The 14,051-nt window shown below is 38.8% G+C and overlaps 2 protein-coding genes across 4 annotated transcripts in view; one reads left to right on the top strand and one right to left on the bottom strand.

Moving 5' to 3' along the window:
- The window catches only part of dagla (diacylglycerol lipase, alpha), a 43,136-nt gene extending 36,783 nt beyond the window's left edge, over window positions 1-6,353 (bottom strand). Inside the window, exons 1-2 of one of the 3 annotated variants that reach the window (XM_039610201.1) lie at window positions 5,629-6,352; window positions 5,394-5,533 (exon numbers count right to left, since the gene is read on the bottom strand). The gene's annotated coding sequence lies outside the window, so the exon portion shown is untranslated. Of the gene's footprint in view, window positions 1-5,393 lie in introns of all 3 variants that reach the window. The other 2 variants (XM_031748699.2, XM_031748698.2) reach the window with 2 other exon arrangements.
- Window positions 6,354-12,732: 6,379 nt separating this feature from the next.
- polr2l (RNA polymerase II, I and III subunit L) lies at window positions 12,733-13,959 on the top strand. Its single transcript, XM_031748674.2, has 3 exons — window positions 12,733-12,882; window positions 13,334-13,438; window positions 13,737-13,959. The coding sequence occupies exons 2-3, from the start codon at window positions 13,344-13,346 to the stop codon at window positions 13,843-13,845; spliced, it is 204 nt and encodes a 67-aa protein (XP_031604534.1). The 5' UTR covers window positions 12,733-12,882; window positions 13,334-13,343; the 3' UTR covers window positions 13,846-13,959.
- The last annotated feature ends 92 nt before the right edge of the window (window positions 13,960-14,051 follow it).

The raw sequence follows: 14,051 nt of genomic DNA, 5'->3' as shown, positions 1-14,051 counted from the left end.
TCACACAAGTGTGTCTGAAATTGTGACTGTACAAACACAATGTACAGGTATAACATCTGTGACATTTGTGTGCCAAGTATAAATTATGGAATTTCTTCCATAAGACATTATGTAGTGGAATTGCTTTCTAGACCGGACTGACTCACGTTAATGTTGTGTGATATTTCTGGGGTTATGTGTGAAAGGGTTATTTAACTAGTGCACCATTAAAGGGTGATCTATAATTAAAGAGAAGCTCTGCGGGCACACAGTTGGGCATAGAGGCATGCAGCAGGTAGCTTGTTATGTCTTCAAAATCAATGGGAATGAGATAGAAAGGAGAAAATATATATATTTACTTGACGAGACAGACATGGCAGGCTGAAGAGAGTTTGGCATGTAGTGAGGTGTTGGGCACAGTTCTGGAGAGACAGGCTACTAAGAATGTCTACAGAAAATGCTGAGGTTATGCTGGGTTGGCATGACTATGTGACTGCGGCACATAACCAAATCTCTCCGTCTCCTCTGCTCGCTGTCATACATCCATCTGCTCCAGTCTCTCTCTTTTTCTGCCTGGGTCAGTGTTACACTCTGCTCAGATCAAGATTCTCTCCAGCATTTGTCACATCCCCGACTCTGCTGTCTCTAATGATCCCGTCTCTCCCTGTTCTGTCACACGACAGCACCACTCTGTCCATCCTAAAGAATCTCACCCTCTCTCTTTCTCATCTCCCCATCTTCATGCTCTCTCCTACCCACACACTCATTCAGTATTCATATTTTAGAGGACATTTATGAGCGTGATAGTGAGCATGTGCATCTGCACCATTTTCGGTGCAGAGGAAACCTACATTTTCTCCTCCGGCCCTCCCCTTCGCAAACACCCCCCCCTCCTCTTCCTTATCAAGCTAATCCAGATTCTGGTTTTGGTTTCGCGTTGCTCATCTTTTTTTAGACTGAAAGCCATGTGCCACTCACTCCTACTCTCCCTCTGCCTCTTTCTCCATCTTTTTCTCCCACCGCCGCCCACTCAATCCCTTTCACCTCTTCCCACTCCATTTTCTCTTCTTCCACTTGATGTGATAGTATGTGCGCCGCAGATTGCATGCGTGTGTTTGTGTATACATGATGATGCTTTTATGTGTTTGTGTGTTCGGCTGGTAACATATGTGGTCTGCCAACCTGTCTGTGGCATGCTGCCACATACTATATACGAATGTGTTTTTCATCGTATGCGATCATATAGTGACTTCATCCATGCAACACTCTACTGCAGCCATAGCAATGTTGCATTTCTTGGGGAACATCAAATAGACGCTCTTCCACGTACTTCCACTGAACAGCTGTCTGATCACGGGTGCGGCTTGCAGATTTTAGAAAGCATACACGTCTGTTTGGGAGGGGACACCGACAAACAACACCTGCCAGATAATCAGTACTAGCTCATTTATGTGTGAATGATTCCCTTTTATTTATGGGTTATTTGGATCGGCAACGATTCACAGTGAAGAAGATAAAACCTAAAATTCAGGCACATGCAAAGTCTTACATATATAATGGCGATAACAGGGACTTAAAATAGCAGATTTGAAAATCTTAATTGTGCTGGATCATTTGTGAATTTGCACTTCCAACGCCATGTCAGGCAAATACACAGCGGTCACTGGAACACATTTCCACCCTGTTGTGATCTACTGCAAGTTTCAGCTCATTTCAAAGAAAAGTATTCACTATTAAAATCCTGCCTTGTAGCATGATGCAGCCTAACAGGAAAATAAGTACCCTTTAATGCTGAAATGGACTCTTGACACACATGGGAAAATGAAACTCAATTTCAAGGGCCTATGGCATTATCATTTTGAGCTGAATATTTACAGCTTAACTAAAACTGTTCTGTTGTCCTCATATAATTTCTCAGTTTAGGTGATTTGGAGAACTCGGCAGAAGTCTTGTTTAAACGTAAAATTTCACGCGTTGTAAATCCAAAAAACTTCCACTCAGTCTTGCTTTTATACAAGGTGTTTATCACAGCTCAGCCACAGCTACTGGCTTCTGACTCGTGCACATGAACAAGTTATTTATGAAAAGCCAAACTTATAAGAATTTCAAAAAACAAAAAGTTGAAAATTAATCAAGACAGTCTAAAAAAGTTTTTTAAAAAGCCCTGGATTTTTACACTCAAAGATGTATATTTCATCATCAACTTCCAACTTCCAAGGACATTAACTCTATGACTTTACTGTCTACTTATCAATAACAGTACCTTGATCTTTGTAACTCTGTTTAAAACCATTAAAATTAAATACCAGTTAAAAGACATACAGTTAACTGGTGATCCTAAATTGCCTTTAGGTGTGAATGTGTGCGAATGGTCTCTTCGTGTTACACATGAATTATACTTCTGCATCCCATTCATGCCATAACTTACATCATAACTGGATCCCACTTTTAACCTTAAGTCTTTTATCTTCTATGTAACCTGACATGCATGTCCCAATAAATGTAACTACATGTTGGGTCGATGCGTAGCACAATGACTTGAATGGCGTGGACGGTTACAATACTGAGTTTCCAGTTACATTGTCAGTTAGGACGCAGCTTTCCCGCAGAAGTTTAACTCAAGCTTTAGCCCTGCGACAGACTGGCAACCTGTCCAGGGTGTACCCTGTCTGAAGATGAATGGATGGATGGATTTGGCAGCTAGACTTGTTGGTATTACAAGTGTTTGCAGTCTGCCTACTATAATCCCTAATGGTAACAAACTGTATAGCACTGCTCTGTACAGAACATAAACGTTGCAGTATATTACTGTCAGCTGCTTTGGTTACCATTACACTGTTTGCATTCCTACTGTAAACTCCAAAAATAAAATGTATTACTGTAAATGTCAACTGCATGTTCTCATCCTCCTCCTCTCCCTTACACTGTAACATTTGTCCTGTCTTCCTCCCCTCACCCTCTACCAGTCACAGGAGATGGCTGTCCCTCCCTGAGCCTGGTTTTGCTAGAGGGTTCTTCCTGTTAAAAGGGACTTTTTCCTTCCCACTGTCGCCAAGTGCTTGCTCAAAGGGGTCATTTGAATGTTGGGGTTTTCTCTTTATTATTTTATGGTCTTCACCTTACAATACAAACCCACTTGAAGTGACTGCTGTTGTGATTTGTCGCTATATAAACAAAACTGAATTGAATTAACACAATGCCTCTATTTGCAGGTGCTGAATTAGTTCTTTAAATATATTTACCACCCTTCATCTAAACTGTAGCCATCCCAGTATGATTTCATAAACTCTTAAAGACAGAAGTCCAAATCAGAAAGCATAAACGAGTAACAATATATCTACACCCCTGCAAAAAGATCATTGATGCGGTCCATCATTAATGCTTTTTGTTATCTTCACTTCCATAAACACTGCCAAATGTTCTACTTTGGTTGATCTAAAAGCCTTTTGACTCTTTAACTTGCTGTGAAAAACCAAACACCAGCATTAGGCCTGTTACATCAGATTAAATTAATAAGTCTAGAGTGAAGACGAGAAGCCAGGCAGTTTTCTAGCACAAGAAGAGGTGACGTAACAGAAACTCTCGCAAAAACTGATGGGGAAAACAAAGAGACAACACATCCACCAGGACTCTGCTGGAGGCACTTGGTTTTCATTAGGAGAGAAGCCTCACAGGGACACCAGTGAATCAAGTGTTTACACTGGTGTTGATGCAGCCTGACATAGCCAGGAATGGCCTGACTGGCTTATTTTGCAAAAACACTTAGCTGTAGTTGATCTCAGGAAAACTAGCAATGAGCTTAAAAATGAATGAGAAGAAAAATAAAAAATCTTCACTCTTACAAGATCACGCACTACCTAAATTAATTGGGTTTTTTCCCTCCTTTCCTGTTTGTGTGAAGCTTTTCCACACCCTTTACAATCATGTATGTGTGCATGGAGGGTTAAGGTGGGGATGTGGACTATAGTATCGATGGGCAAGATTTTAATCTGTCATGGCTTAATTTACATTTGATTAAATACATAAAGGATATGTAAGTTATAGGTGTAATGTAGGACCCTAGAGAACCTGGTCAGGGATTTTCTGGCTCAGAATGGGCCTTCAGAGGTTGACTGAATAGCACACTAAAGGCAACAAGTCTGTTAGCTATTAGAGGGAAATTTGGGCATTTTGTTTTTATTTCGGACACATTATACAATTAAGCTGGAGCAGATGAAATCCTAATTAACAAATGCGGTTTAAAAAAATATATTTTATTGTATTATTGGAAAGAGCTGGGTGAAACTTCCTTTGGGGATGGCTAAAAGCTTTTTTGAAGGAGGGTGCCAAAAATTCCTCTATGCAGTTTCCTGTGCAGAAATCATAAAAGAAATGAGATATGTACACATGGGTATAGTCCAGTACTTATCTGTGTGTCATAAACATGCCTCGCTGCAGCTCATAAACAACATATTAAGCACCTTAATATAAAACCAAAGACCACAACAGATCTTGACAACAGTGAGTGCCACTGTATGAGTAATAACCAACATTTCCTGCTCTCATCTCTTGTTTTGTTCAAATACTGTGTCATTCTCTTAAACCAGCATATTGCTATTTTTCAGGCATTTGTTATCCACTTTGGGACAGCCTGACATTCTCCTTACACCCTGCGGTCATCTCTCATCCATCGTGGCTTCATAAAGGCAGAGCACTTTGAGTGGGCATGACAATATAGATAGAAAAGAGAAAAGCATGGATCCACAACTGGAAGTCGTGAGAAAAGAAGGGCCCAAATTAGCTGTGAAATATTCAGTGTGAATGATAAAGAGGTGTGACAGTCCCCATTACTGTCACTGTGCCAGGTCCCTTTTTTTTTGCAGGGAAGCGTGCAAGCATAAAGTCTGGATAATGTACTGGTCAGGCTTTAAAGCCTTGTTGGAAAGTCTCCTCTGTAGTAATGTTAAAGAACAGGGGCTTGATGAGTTACCTACTAAATGAGGAGACAAACACCACAGAGTAAAGAGGTCTTCTGCTCTACTTATTCTTGTAACTTGTGAAAAAAAAAAACTGCTATGATTTTCCTGTGTGATTTCTAACAAATAAAGGTGAAACACACAAGAATAAAAAGCACTCACACCGCTGTTAGCCTTTGTTTGTATTTTGCTCCAGCACCTTAACGTGTTATTCCAACAAGTCGATCACCATCAGTGGCAGTAGTACCCAGTCTCATGCAATCAGGACAGCTGCTTGACATCCTGCCGCCCCAGCAAAAGAGGATACGGCCTAAGAAATGTGCCTCAAACAGCGCTAAGACGTGGATTTAAAAGCCGGGTCACGCTGGCCGTGCGCTGGCGGGCTTTGCTGCCCTGCGTGTGCACATAACTAAAGGCAGCTTTACAGTGAAGTCTCATCCGTTTGCTGCTACTGCTCACCTGTGTTTTGACGATGCCTTGCCAAGACCCACTGCATCGGTTCCGCTCTCTTTCCCATATCCTTGCGACTGTCGACCCGCCTCAGGCTCGTCGTCCCCGACACCGGTTGAGGGTTGGGGGCTGGATGAACACTCAAACGCCTCACCGATGGAATTAAAATAACCGTGCAGACGTCATTACAACAGAAAGATGAATGAACCTGGAGACATCAAAGACCGGGAGCTTCCTCGGTTACCTCCCGGCTGTCAGGCAATCCTGAGACGCACAGTCGAAGCTGTAATTAATCACACGGCCGTTTTGAAAGCGCTGGAAACTGGCGGCTCGGCTCTCCGCTTAATTGCAACACGTCGTCGGCTGTGGCGGTCGTTTTCACGTCCGAGCTCTGCATGACTATTTCGATCCATGAAAGAGAATTACAGTCCCCTGGGATTGGCGAACATGTCGAGCCCTTCGGGTTTCACGTTGTTGTTTGTAGCTTGTGTGTGTGTGTGTATGTGCCAACAGCCGGACAACTCCCGAATCCCGACACGGACGGCAGCAGTTCCCGAGAATCTAGCCCATCCCCTAGGATATTTTCCCACCGAAAAACGCGTACGAATTGGCTATTCCCCTTCCGTGTTTGGCTGCGCAAACCCAGGGCAGCGTTAGGTTTACGCACACCTGACTCGTTCCCCCCCGTTAATGGCAGACCACAGACTCCGTGGAGGTGCTGTGGAGAAAGGGCGCCACCGGTGGTTTGTGAATTATCGGCAAACGTTTTCAAAGAGAGCGGTGCTTTTTTTGTTTTTTCCGAGAGGTTGCCGCTCCCCTTTGTGATGTCATCCAGAAAGACCCAGGGGGAGATCTGACACTGATTTTTTTTTCTTTTCTGTTTTGTTTTCTTCGCTCAGTTCATAGTTTGAGCAAGCTTTTCAGCTCTGCGCGCGATTCACAGCAAGAAACAACAAAAACGTCAACTTACTGAAGTGGGAGCGGTTGTTCTGCGCATGCACACTTTCTCACACTCAGTGACGACACTGGGATACATGGATAAACTCGTACTATAGACAGTTTAAACACCTCATGTTCCCCGTGGGTTGCACAGATTTTGCCTACAATAACCATGTTTGAACACGATCAGAAATGTCACTGGGTATTTAATCCTCATTCTAAAAAAATCCATAAAACACCGTTAATAATTTATTTTGCATCACATCATGACCCAATTCAATTCCCCCATCTCTGCTTTTTCCCTCATATGACGTGCTCCTTGCAGATAATAAATCAAATCCATATTATGTATTATGTATGTATATTGATATGTAATAATATGTGTCAAGTCTCGAGTCTCAGGTATTTCGGGTTCATTTTGGTTTGTGCGCGTGTGTCGCCAGCTGGTACGGACCGGTAGCCTCTTAATTTGCCCGTTACTATCTTGACATATCACTTTGGTCTTTGGATCGACGTATAAAGGGCGTCGGGGCCTCTGCTCTGTGTCCAAAAATCCGCACATTTTTGCTTGCCGTGGTCTTGAAAAGAGGAAATAATAGCGAAAATCCTCGTGAGAACACAGAGCCAGTGCAGCCACAGGACTTCACTTTCACATCGAAAAGTGAACCAAGAGCTGAGCTCTGGGACTGGGGGTTATTAAGCAAACATCTAAAAATAGAAGCTTTTAGAAAAAAAATAGATTTTTTTCTTTTTGTTTCAACTTCAAAATCTATATCTGCACACACACACATGCAAACGTTTGTCCACAGTGTTATTATTATCCATGATGTAACTATGATGTAACCAAAAGAAATTAGAGATATTTAGAATTTTTTAAATAAATATGTTATACATTTTAATAAATGTATATTTATATAATTTCTTTTATTATTGTAATTATTTGTTAATTTATTTATTGTTCATGTACCCAGTGACGCTAAAGCCTTGATTTTCCGCTTTATGGAGGATGTTGCCTTTACGTTATGAATAGCGTCTCTAGCCTACGTCACTCCACTCTTACGTCTTATAGGTTGGGTAAAGGGTTAATAATTGATGGCCATATTGTCAACGACATACCAATACACCCCCCAAAATCCTCTAAGATTAAAGTCAGCTCCTTTTATCCACAGAAACTGTTTTATTTGCAGTTCGCTGTGTCTGATTATCGACAGATAATAAAAAATGTTAATGCTTCTAAACGAAAAAACAAGTTATTTTAAGAGGCAATTTTAGTATCAGAGTTAAAATGTATTAGCCTGTATTTGACTAGTTTAATGATCACAGTAACATAAACTCGATTAAATAATGAAGGAAATCCCATTTATTTAGCCGACAACAAGACAGCGGGACTGTGCTTGCGCAATAATCTCAAAAAGACGTGATCCAGGAGTCGACTCCCCCTAATTTGAGCACCTGATGGTACATCCCAGTTTCTCGTCCTCTCCCTCTTATTTTCCTGCCGTCTGCTTTCTGTGTCCTCCATCTCTCCGCTGTCTCCCACCTTCCTGCATTAAGGACATTCAACTTTTGCCGTGTTTTCTGTACCATCCGTTATCCCTGTAATATCTACAGTGCTGCTGGATAGGTAGGTGAAAACTATATTTCCTCTATTAGATATTTCCTGTATAACAAGGGACTTTTTTTGTTAAGCTGTGTCCAACATGCATTTTGTAATATTGAAGCTGAATAATGTGTTCTTTTAGTCTTGGCTTGTATTTATTCCTCTTCGTTTGTTCTAATTAGCATTTTCCCTGATTTCCTCTGTTGCAGTGACTGTACTCCTTATTTCTTTCCTCCATCTTGTCCTACATTTATAGCACAAATGACTCATGCAGGCTTTACAGAATAGAGAACAAGGAGGGGGAAAAAGATAAAATCTTCATGTTGCATTTCCACTATAGGCTCTTCTCACGGTCAAAGAAGTAAAGATTAAGCCTGACATCAGCTCTGCAGATGCAATGCTTTCCTCCCCCCCTTGCCTCCATTATAAAGCTAGAAGATTGTCCCATGAAAAACATTAACATAGGACGCTTCTGTGGCTTCTTTTTCCTTCAGTGGGAGATCGTGTCACAGGAGCTGTCACCAAAATAAACAATTTCAAGTCCCTATGAGCACCGGAGTATTCCTATCAATGTCATATTTCCAAGGTCACATTTAAGGCCCTACCGCCTCACGACTGGCTCACTGCTGTAAGGTGAATCCATGATTATCAGGTGCTCTTTCATATGCCAGTGGCTTTACACTCAACAGAGCATATGACATGATGTCTGAGCCTAATTTAGAGGGATAATCTGGCTATGTCTGTTTGCTGTCTTTTTTTTTTCCTCAGTGAAGCAGCACAGAGCTGACCTTATAAAGTATCCTGTGACCAGACCACACCTCTGTCTCAGAGCCGATGGAAGCCAAAGGCAAGCCTGGGGCTTCAGCTCCAAAGGCAGCACCTAAAGTGGAGAAAAAGGAGCCGGCTGCCCCACGCAAGTCTGACCCTGCCCCTGCAGCTCCTGAGCCGGAGCATCGCCCTCCTGCGCAGGATGGAGCAGCGGAAACAGAGACAGCAGCAGCAGGTGACGAAGCTGCAGCCTCCGGCACAGACTCTCTGGAACACCTGAAGCCCTTTCTCATTGGTGGGGCCGTTATTGCTGCGGGAGCCATCTTGCTCGGAGTATTGCTACTGGCAAGGAGAAATTAAAACCAAATCATTATCTGAAGTTAGGGTATTTATTGGTTGATGACTTAGATGGTCGCTGCTGATTGGTTCACAGACTATCATGATAAAGATTGGGGACTTTTTCTTTTTTTTTTTTTTTTGCCCTGCTTTCACTTGTAGTGAATCAACTCATTTGATTTTCGATCAAGGCTGTATATGGAGCATAATTACACATATTATATGCATGAAGTTGCTACAATACTGCATCTGAAGTGTAATTATATAATTATAAAAAAAAACTCACAAAAAAAACCTTAAGCCGAGCTAAAAACCTGAACTCTTAAAGGTAGCTTATTCAGCTGCTTTGTCTGGTTTAATCTAATTTGAACAAATATTGACAAAAATGTTTAAATATTTGTACATTCTTGCACCAGAAATGAGCTTGGTTCACTTTGCTAAAAGAAACACGTGAAGCCTGAAATCATAATATTGAACCTTTGAAATATGAATAGCAGCTATCAGAGTTCTAGGTTTTTACTTTACTTTAAAATGAGACAGTTGGAAGAGAAGAGCAGAGAATAGCTGGGATTGTGCACTGTGGTGTATTGAAAATACTCTGGCTAAATCATTGATTGCCTAATTGAAGGTACTGAGTTCCTCTATAAGTATAGAGCGTATGAGACATCGAACTGGCGAACACAAGCAAGTACAACACAATAAAAATTCAGAGAGAACACATAAGTATGCAGGGGTCGAGGAATGGCACGTGAAGGGTCGTTGGATGTAAAATATGTATACTGTGGACCAGAGTATAATAGTGCAGTTATTTATTATTGTAGAATAAGCAGATTTATTTTACTGTCAAATTATATCACAAATCAATAACCTTTCGTGTCTTACACAGCAGCCGCAGTCATGCTGTTTCAATCTGTTTACATCTTACAGTAGATGTTTAGCTGTAGCAGGCTGAACAGCCATTAGTGTTGTGTATCAGGTTGAAAGCCTGCTGCCAAAACATGATAGTTTTTTCTGTCCTCCCTCTGCCCCTCTTATGTTTTCTAAACCTTGTCAACCTCATTTAGGAATTAGTAATGAGAGCATCCTGAATACTCTTATACAATGAAAGTGTGGTGTACATGAACTATTGTTCTGTAGTTGGATAGAACTATAGTTTAATCAAAAGGGAAAAAAGCAGTCTCGGTTTTCGTTCCTGCACTCATTAACTTGTACAGCTGTACACATTATTTCCAACTCACATTGCAAAGCTCATGGGGGGGATTGTCCCCCGTTCCATAAGTAGATGCATAAGACAGTTCTAACACATATTTAACTTTAAGGATATGTATACATTTTACACATTACTGGCCATGAACATTGTGCTAACACTCAGCACTCATCACTACACTTAGCACCCCAAGCATGTCCAAAACATAGATGGCCTACGCCAACACTGAAACAAACTTCACCTTACATTGTACAATACAGTGTACCAAAAAAAAGAAGAAGAAGAAGAAAATTCCTATTTTCATAATCTCAACAGCGTATAAATGCAATAATTCAGATAGGACTCCTCATTTAGCACACGTGCGGTAGCAAGTTAAATTATATAAACATTGTCATAATGTGTGATGTTAGTGATGGAAATGATGGCGATGTTACATATGATGATAATGAGGGTGATGGTATGCTGTGGTATAGTATGGTGGCTGTAATGATAGTATTGATGGTTATGATATATTTTTTATATATTTATAACATATTTACCTTATGCACCCTCCCCTTAGCTCCCAAACTTCTTAATGTGTAAAAAGAAAGTGAAACCCAACTTTATTAAAGGCAGTGAACCAACCCAAGTGAGTATGTCTTTAATCACAACTTCAGCTTTAAATGGATTATAAATGATACTCAGTTTCATCTGAACTTTATATTTACATGTCTATTAAAAAAAAAAACATTGTTTATTTATGTTGGCAGAGTTGAACCTTTTTTTTTTTTATATATATACACATATACATATATATATATATATATATATATATATATATATATATATATATATATACATATATATACACATATACACATATACATATATATACACATACACATATACATATATATACACATATACACATATATATATATATATATATATATATATATATATATATATATATATATATATATACATATATATATATATATATATATATATATATATATATATATATATATATATATATATACATATATACATATATATATATATATATATATATATATATATATATATATATATATATATATATATATATATATATATATATATATATATATATAGTAAATATCACAAATCACAGAATACAGAAAGTAAAATTAAGTCAACCAGAAGTTATATGTATGTATGTATGTATGTATGTATGTATGTATGTATGTATGTATGTATGTATATATATATATATATATATATATATATATATATATATATATATATATATATATATATATATATATATATATATATATATATATATATATATATATATACACATACATACATACATACATACATACATACATACATACATACATACATACATACATACATACATACATACATACATACATACATACATATAACTTCTGGTTGACTTAATTTTACTTTCTGTATTCTGTGATTTGTGATATTTACTACTATAATTTATTATTTTGGTATTTTATTATTATTTGAATTTTATTCAGTTATTTGTGACAACAAAGTTTATAGTTCACCATGAATGTATCAGACTGCATCAGGTGTCCAGGAACGTCTTTAATCACTCTTTTATTACCCCATTTAAGGCACATTTCATGTAAAGTATTAGTTAGGGTGTATTGTTGGGGTCAGGGTGTATTGTTATGTAATTCATTTTTACTCCAAAATCAATATCTATGCTGGCTCACAGAAACCATTATTGTGGTCAGGTCTACTTTGCTCAGCACGTCCTCCCAGAAGGATGTTTCTTTAATGTGACATAGGATGTAGTTATACCGCAGAGAAGTATTGTGTCTGTTTTTAAGGCATCTGCAGTTTGCTCTATAGTTAGGGTGGCAGCTTGTTTTCTGCTGAGTCAACTTTATGGTCATTTTTAGAGCTGTACTTATGTGATGCCAATGCTATATGTGAGATTTTCATAGCTTGGCTGCTGCTTTTCTATCATTTTGCCAATGAACAATTTACATATATTATTAGTAATATGGAAGCTATAAGGGTACATAGAAACTGAATTCTCTCCTAATATCCCCATAAGTCTCTCTTATTAATGTGTGTGTACAAGATAATTTACTAGAAAAGTGATATGCATGTCTAATTTTATGCGTACAAAGACGCGTTATAATGAAAAGAAACACCTAATCAAGCTTTTCGTTTTACCTCTAAATGTCATAAAATTACATTCACTCCGCTGTTGCAGATGAACAAAGGATAACCATCAGCAGGGAGGCAACACATTTCCACACATGAAGTAAATTCTCTTATTTGCACAAGATATTTACCAAATCACTTGTTCATAGATATAAATATAAAGTCCATACACTTTAGGCTTTTTTTTTTATTTATAAGTTAGAGATGATTCTAAATGTAGTTAACCGTATAGTCACCTTTACCCATGCTACATCTCTCCGAGAAGTGTCGTGAAATTTGTCTGGATGATTTTTTTTTTTCCGGATCTTGATGACAAAAAGTGAGGCCGAAGTAGTCGTTTATTTTGAAAGATTCTAACAGGAAGTCTTCTTGTTGTTGGAGAAAGCGAAGCTAGCAGTTACAACTTCTCCGGTGTTTGTTTCTCTCAGAAGACCATAACTTGTGTGCTTTAGCGAACGATAGTGGCAACGGTGAGTAAATAAAACGTGACCTTCTGCTTTTTGTGGTAAACAACCAACACTGCGATTCGCAACATGTTAAAGCAGCTACATTTATGCTAAGCGCGTGGTTACGCATGCTGAAATGGCTAGCTAGGTGTTTTGTTCAATTAATTTGATAACTGCTCATGAAAAAACATGCACAGATACAAAAAATAACAATAAACAACGCACAGGTAAACACCGTTTGGGTTTATCACCTTGCATAATTTATAGTTGTCTTAGCTACACATCAAAGATACAGTATTAGCATAATATTGACGCTAGCTAACTCGGAATTAGCCGGGCACCTACTAATACTTTCAAGTTAAACTTATCGCCGTTTTTCGTAGATCGATGAAAACAAAATTGGGTCGTTAACATCACATAGGTGTTTGATACGTAATTTTATTGGGTAAGTTCAAAACCAGGTCTCTATTCACAGGTGTGTAAACATGATCATCCCTGTACGCTGCTTCACGTGTGGCAAGATTGTTGGTAACAAATGGGAAGCATACCTTGGTCTTCTTCAAGCCGAGTACACAGAGGGGTAAGACTAACACATTCTGTTTTGTTCCACTGACATTGCCTCTTAAATTGTAAATAACTGTTGTATTATGGCAACACAACTTAGTAGCAGTGCAGTCGCTGCACATTGAATTTTTTTCGTTTGTAGAGGTTAAGTGGTTTGAAGTCAACTTGAAAATGAGTTGATGGATTAAGTGAATCATAATTGCATGAGGCTGTTTAGACCATTTTCCTCAGTGTGTTCAGTAATGTTCATGTACTTATTCATTCAGGATATAATGCATTAGCTCTGACATTACTTTTTCTTCTTCCTTCTCAAGTGACGCCCTGGATGCCCTGGGACTGAAGAGGTACTGCTGCAGGAGGATGCTTCTTTCTCACGTGGATCTTATTGAGAAATTGCTGAATTATGCGCCATTGGAGAAATGAAAACTAGAAGAACTGTTTGGGCTTTGTGCAGGCTGAAGTTTTGAGAGTTTGTGTTATTAATGTGATGCATTTTTCTAAATAAAGCTGTTGATGGCATTGTTACATGTGCTTATACCTTTGCTGTCTTGTCTAGTTGCAAAGCTTAGTCCCCACACTTGTTCTATGCATTAAAACAAAGCAGCATGATAAATCTTGTAGAGAGACTT

The sequence above is a fragment of the Oreochromis aureus genome, linkage group 1 (assembly GCF_013358895.1).
Source record: "Oreochromis aureus strain Israel breed Guangdong linkage group 1, ZZ_aureus, whole genome shotgun sequence".
Lineage (NCBI taxonomy): Eukaryota > Metazoa > Chordata > Actinopteri > Cichliformes > Cichlidae > Oreochromis > Oreochromis aureus.
The sequence above is the reverse complement of the archived record's forward strand: the minus strand, read 5'-3'. Positions and strand labels throughout refer to the sequence as shown.

What these genes read in the sequence shown, in the direction of transcription:
- polr2l (XM_031748674.2), top strand. Translation starts at nt 13,344, where the DNA reads ATGATCATCCCTGTACGCTGCTTCACGTGTGGCAAGATTGTTGGTAAC. An exon ending in CAAGCCGAGTACACAGAGGG is followed by an intron (nt 13,439 to 13,736) that starts GTAAGACTAACA and finishes TTCCTTCTCAAG; the next exon opens with TGACGCCCTGGATGCCCTGG.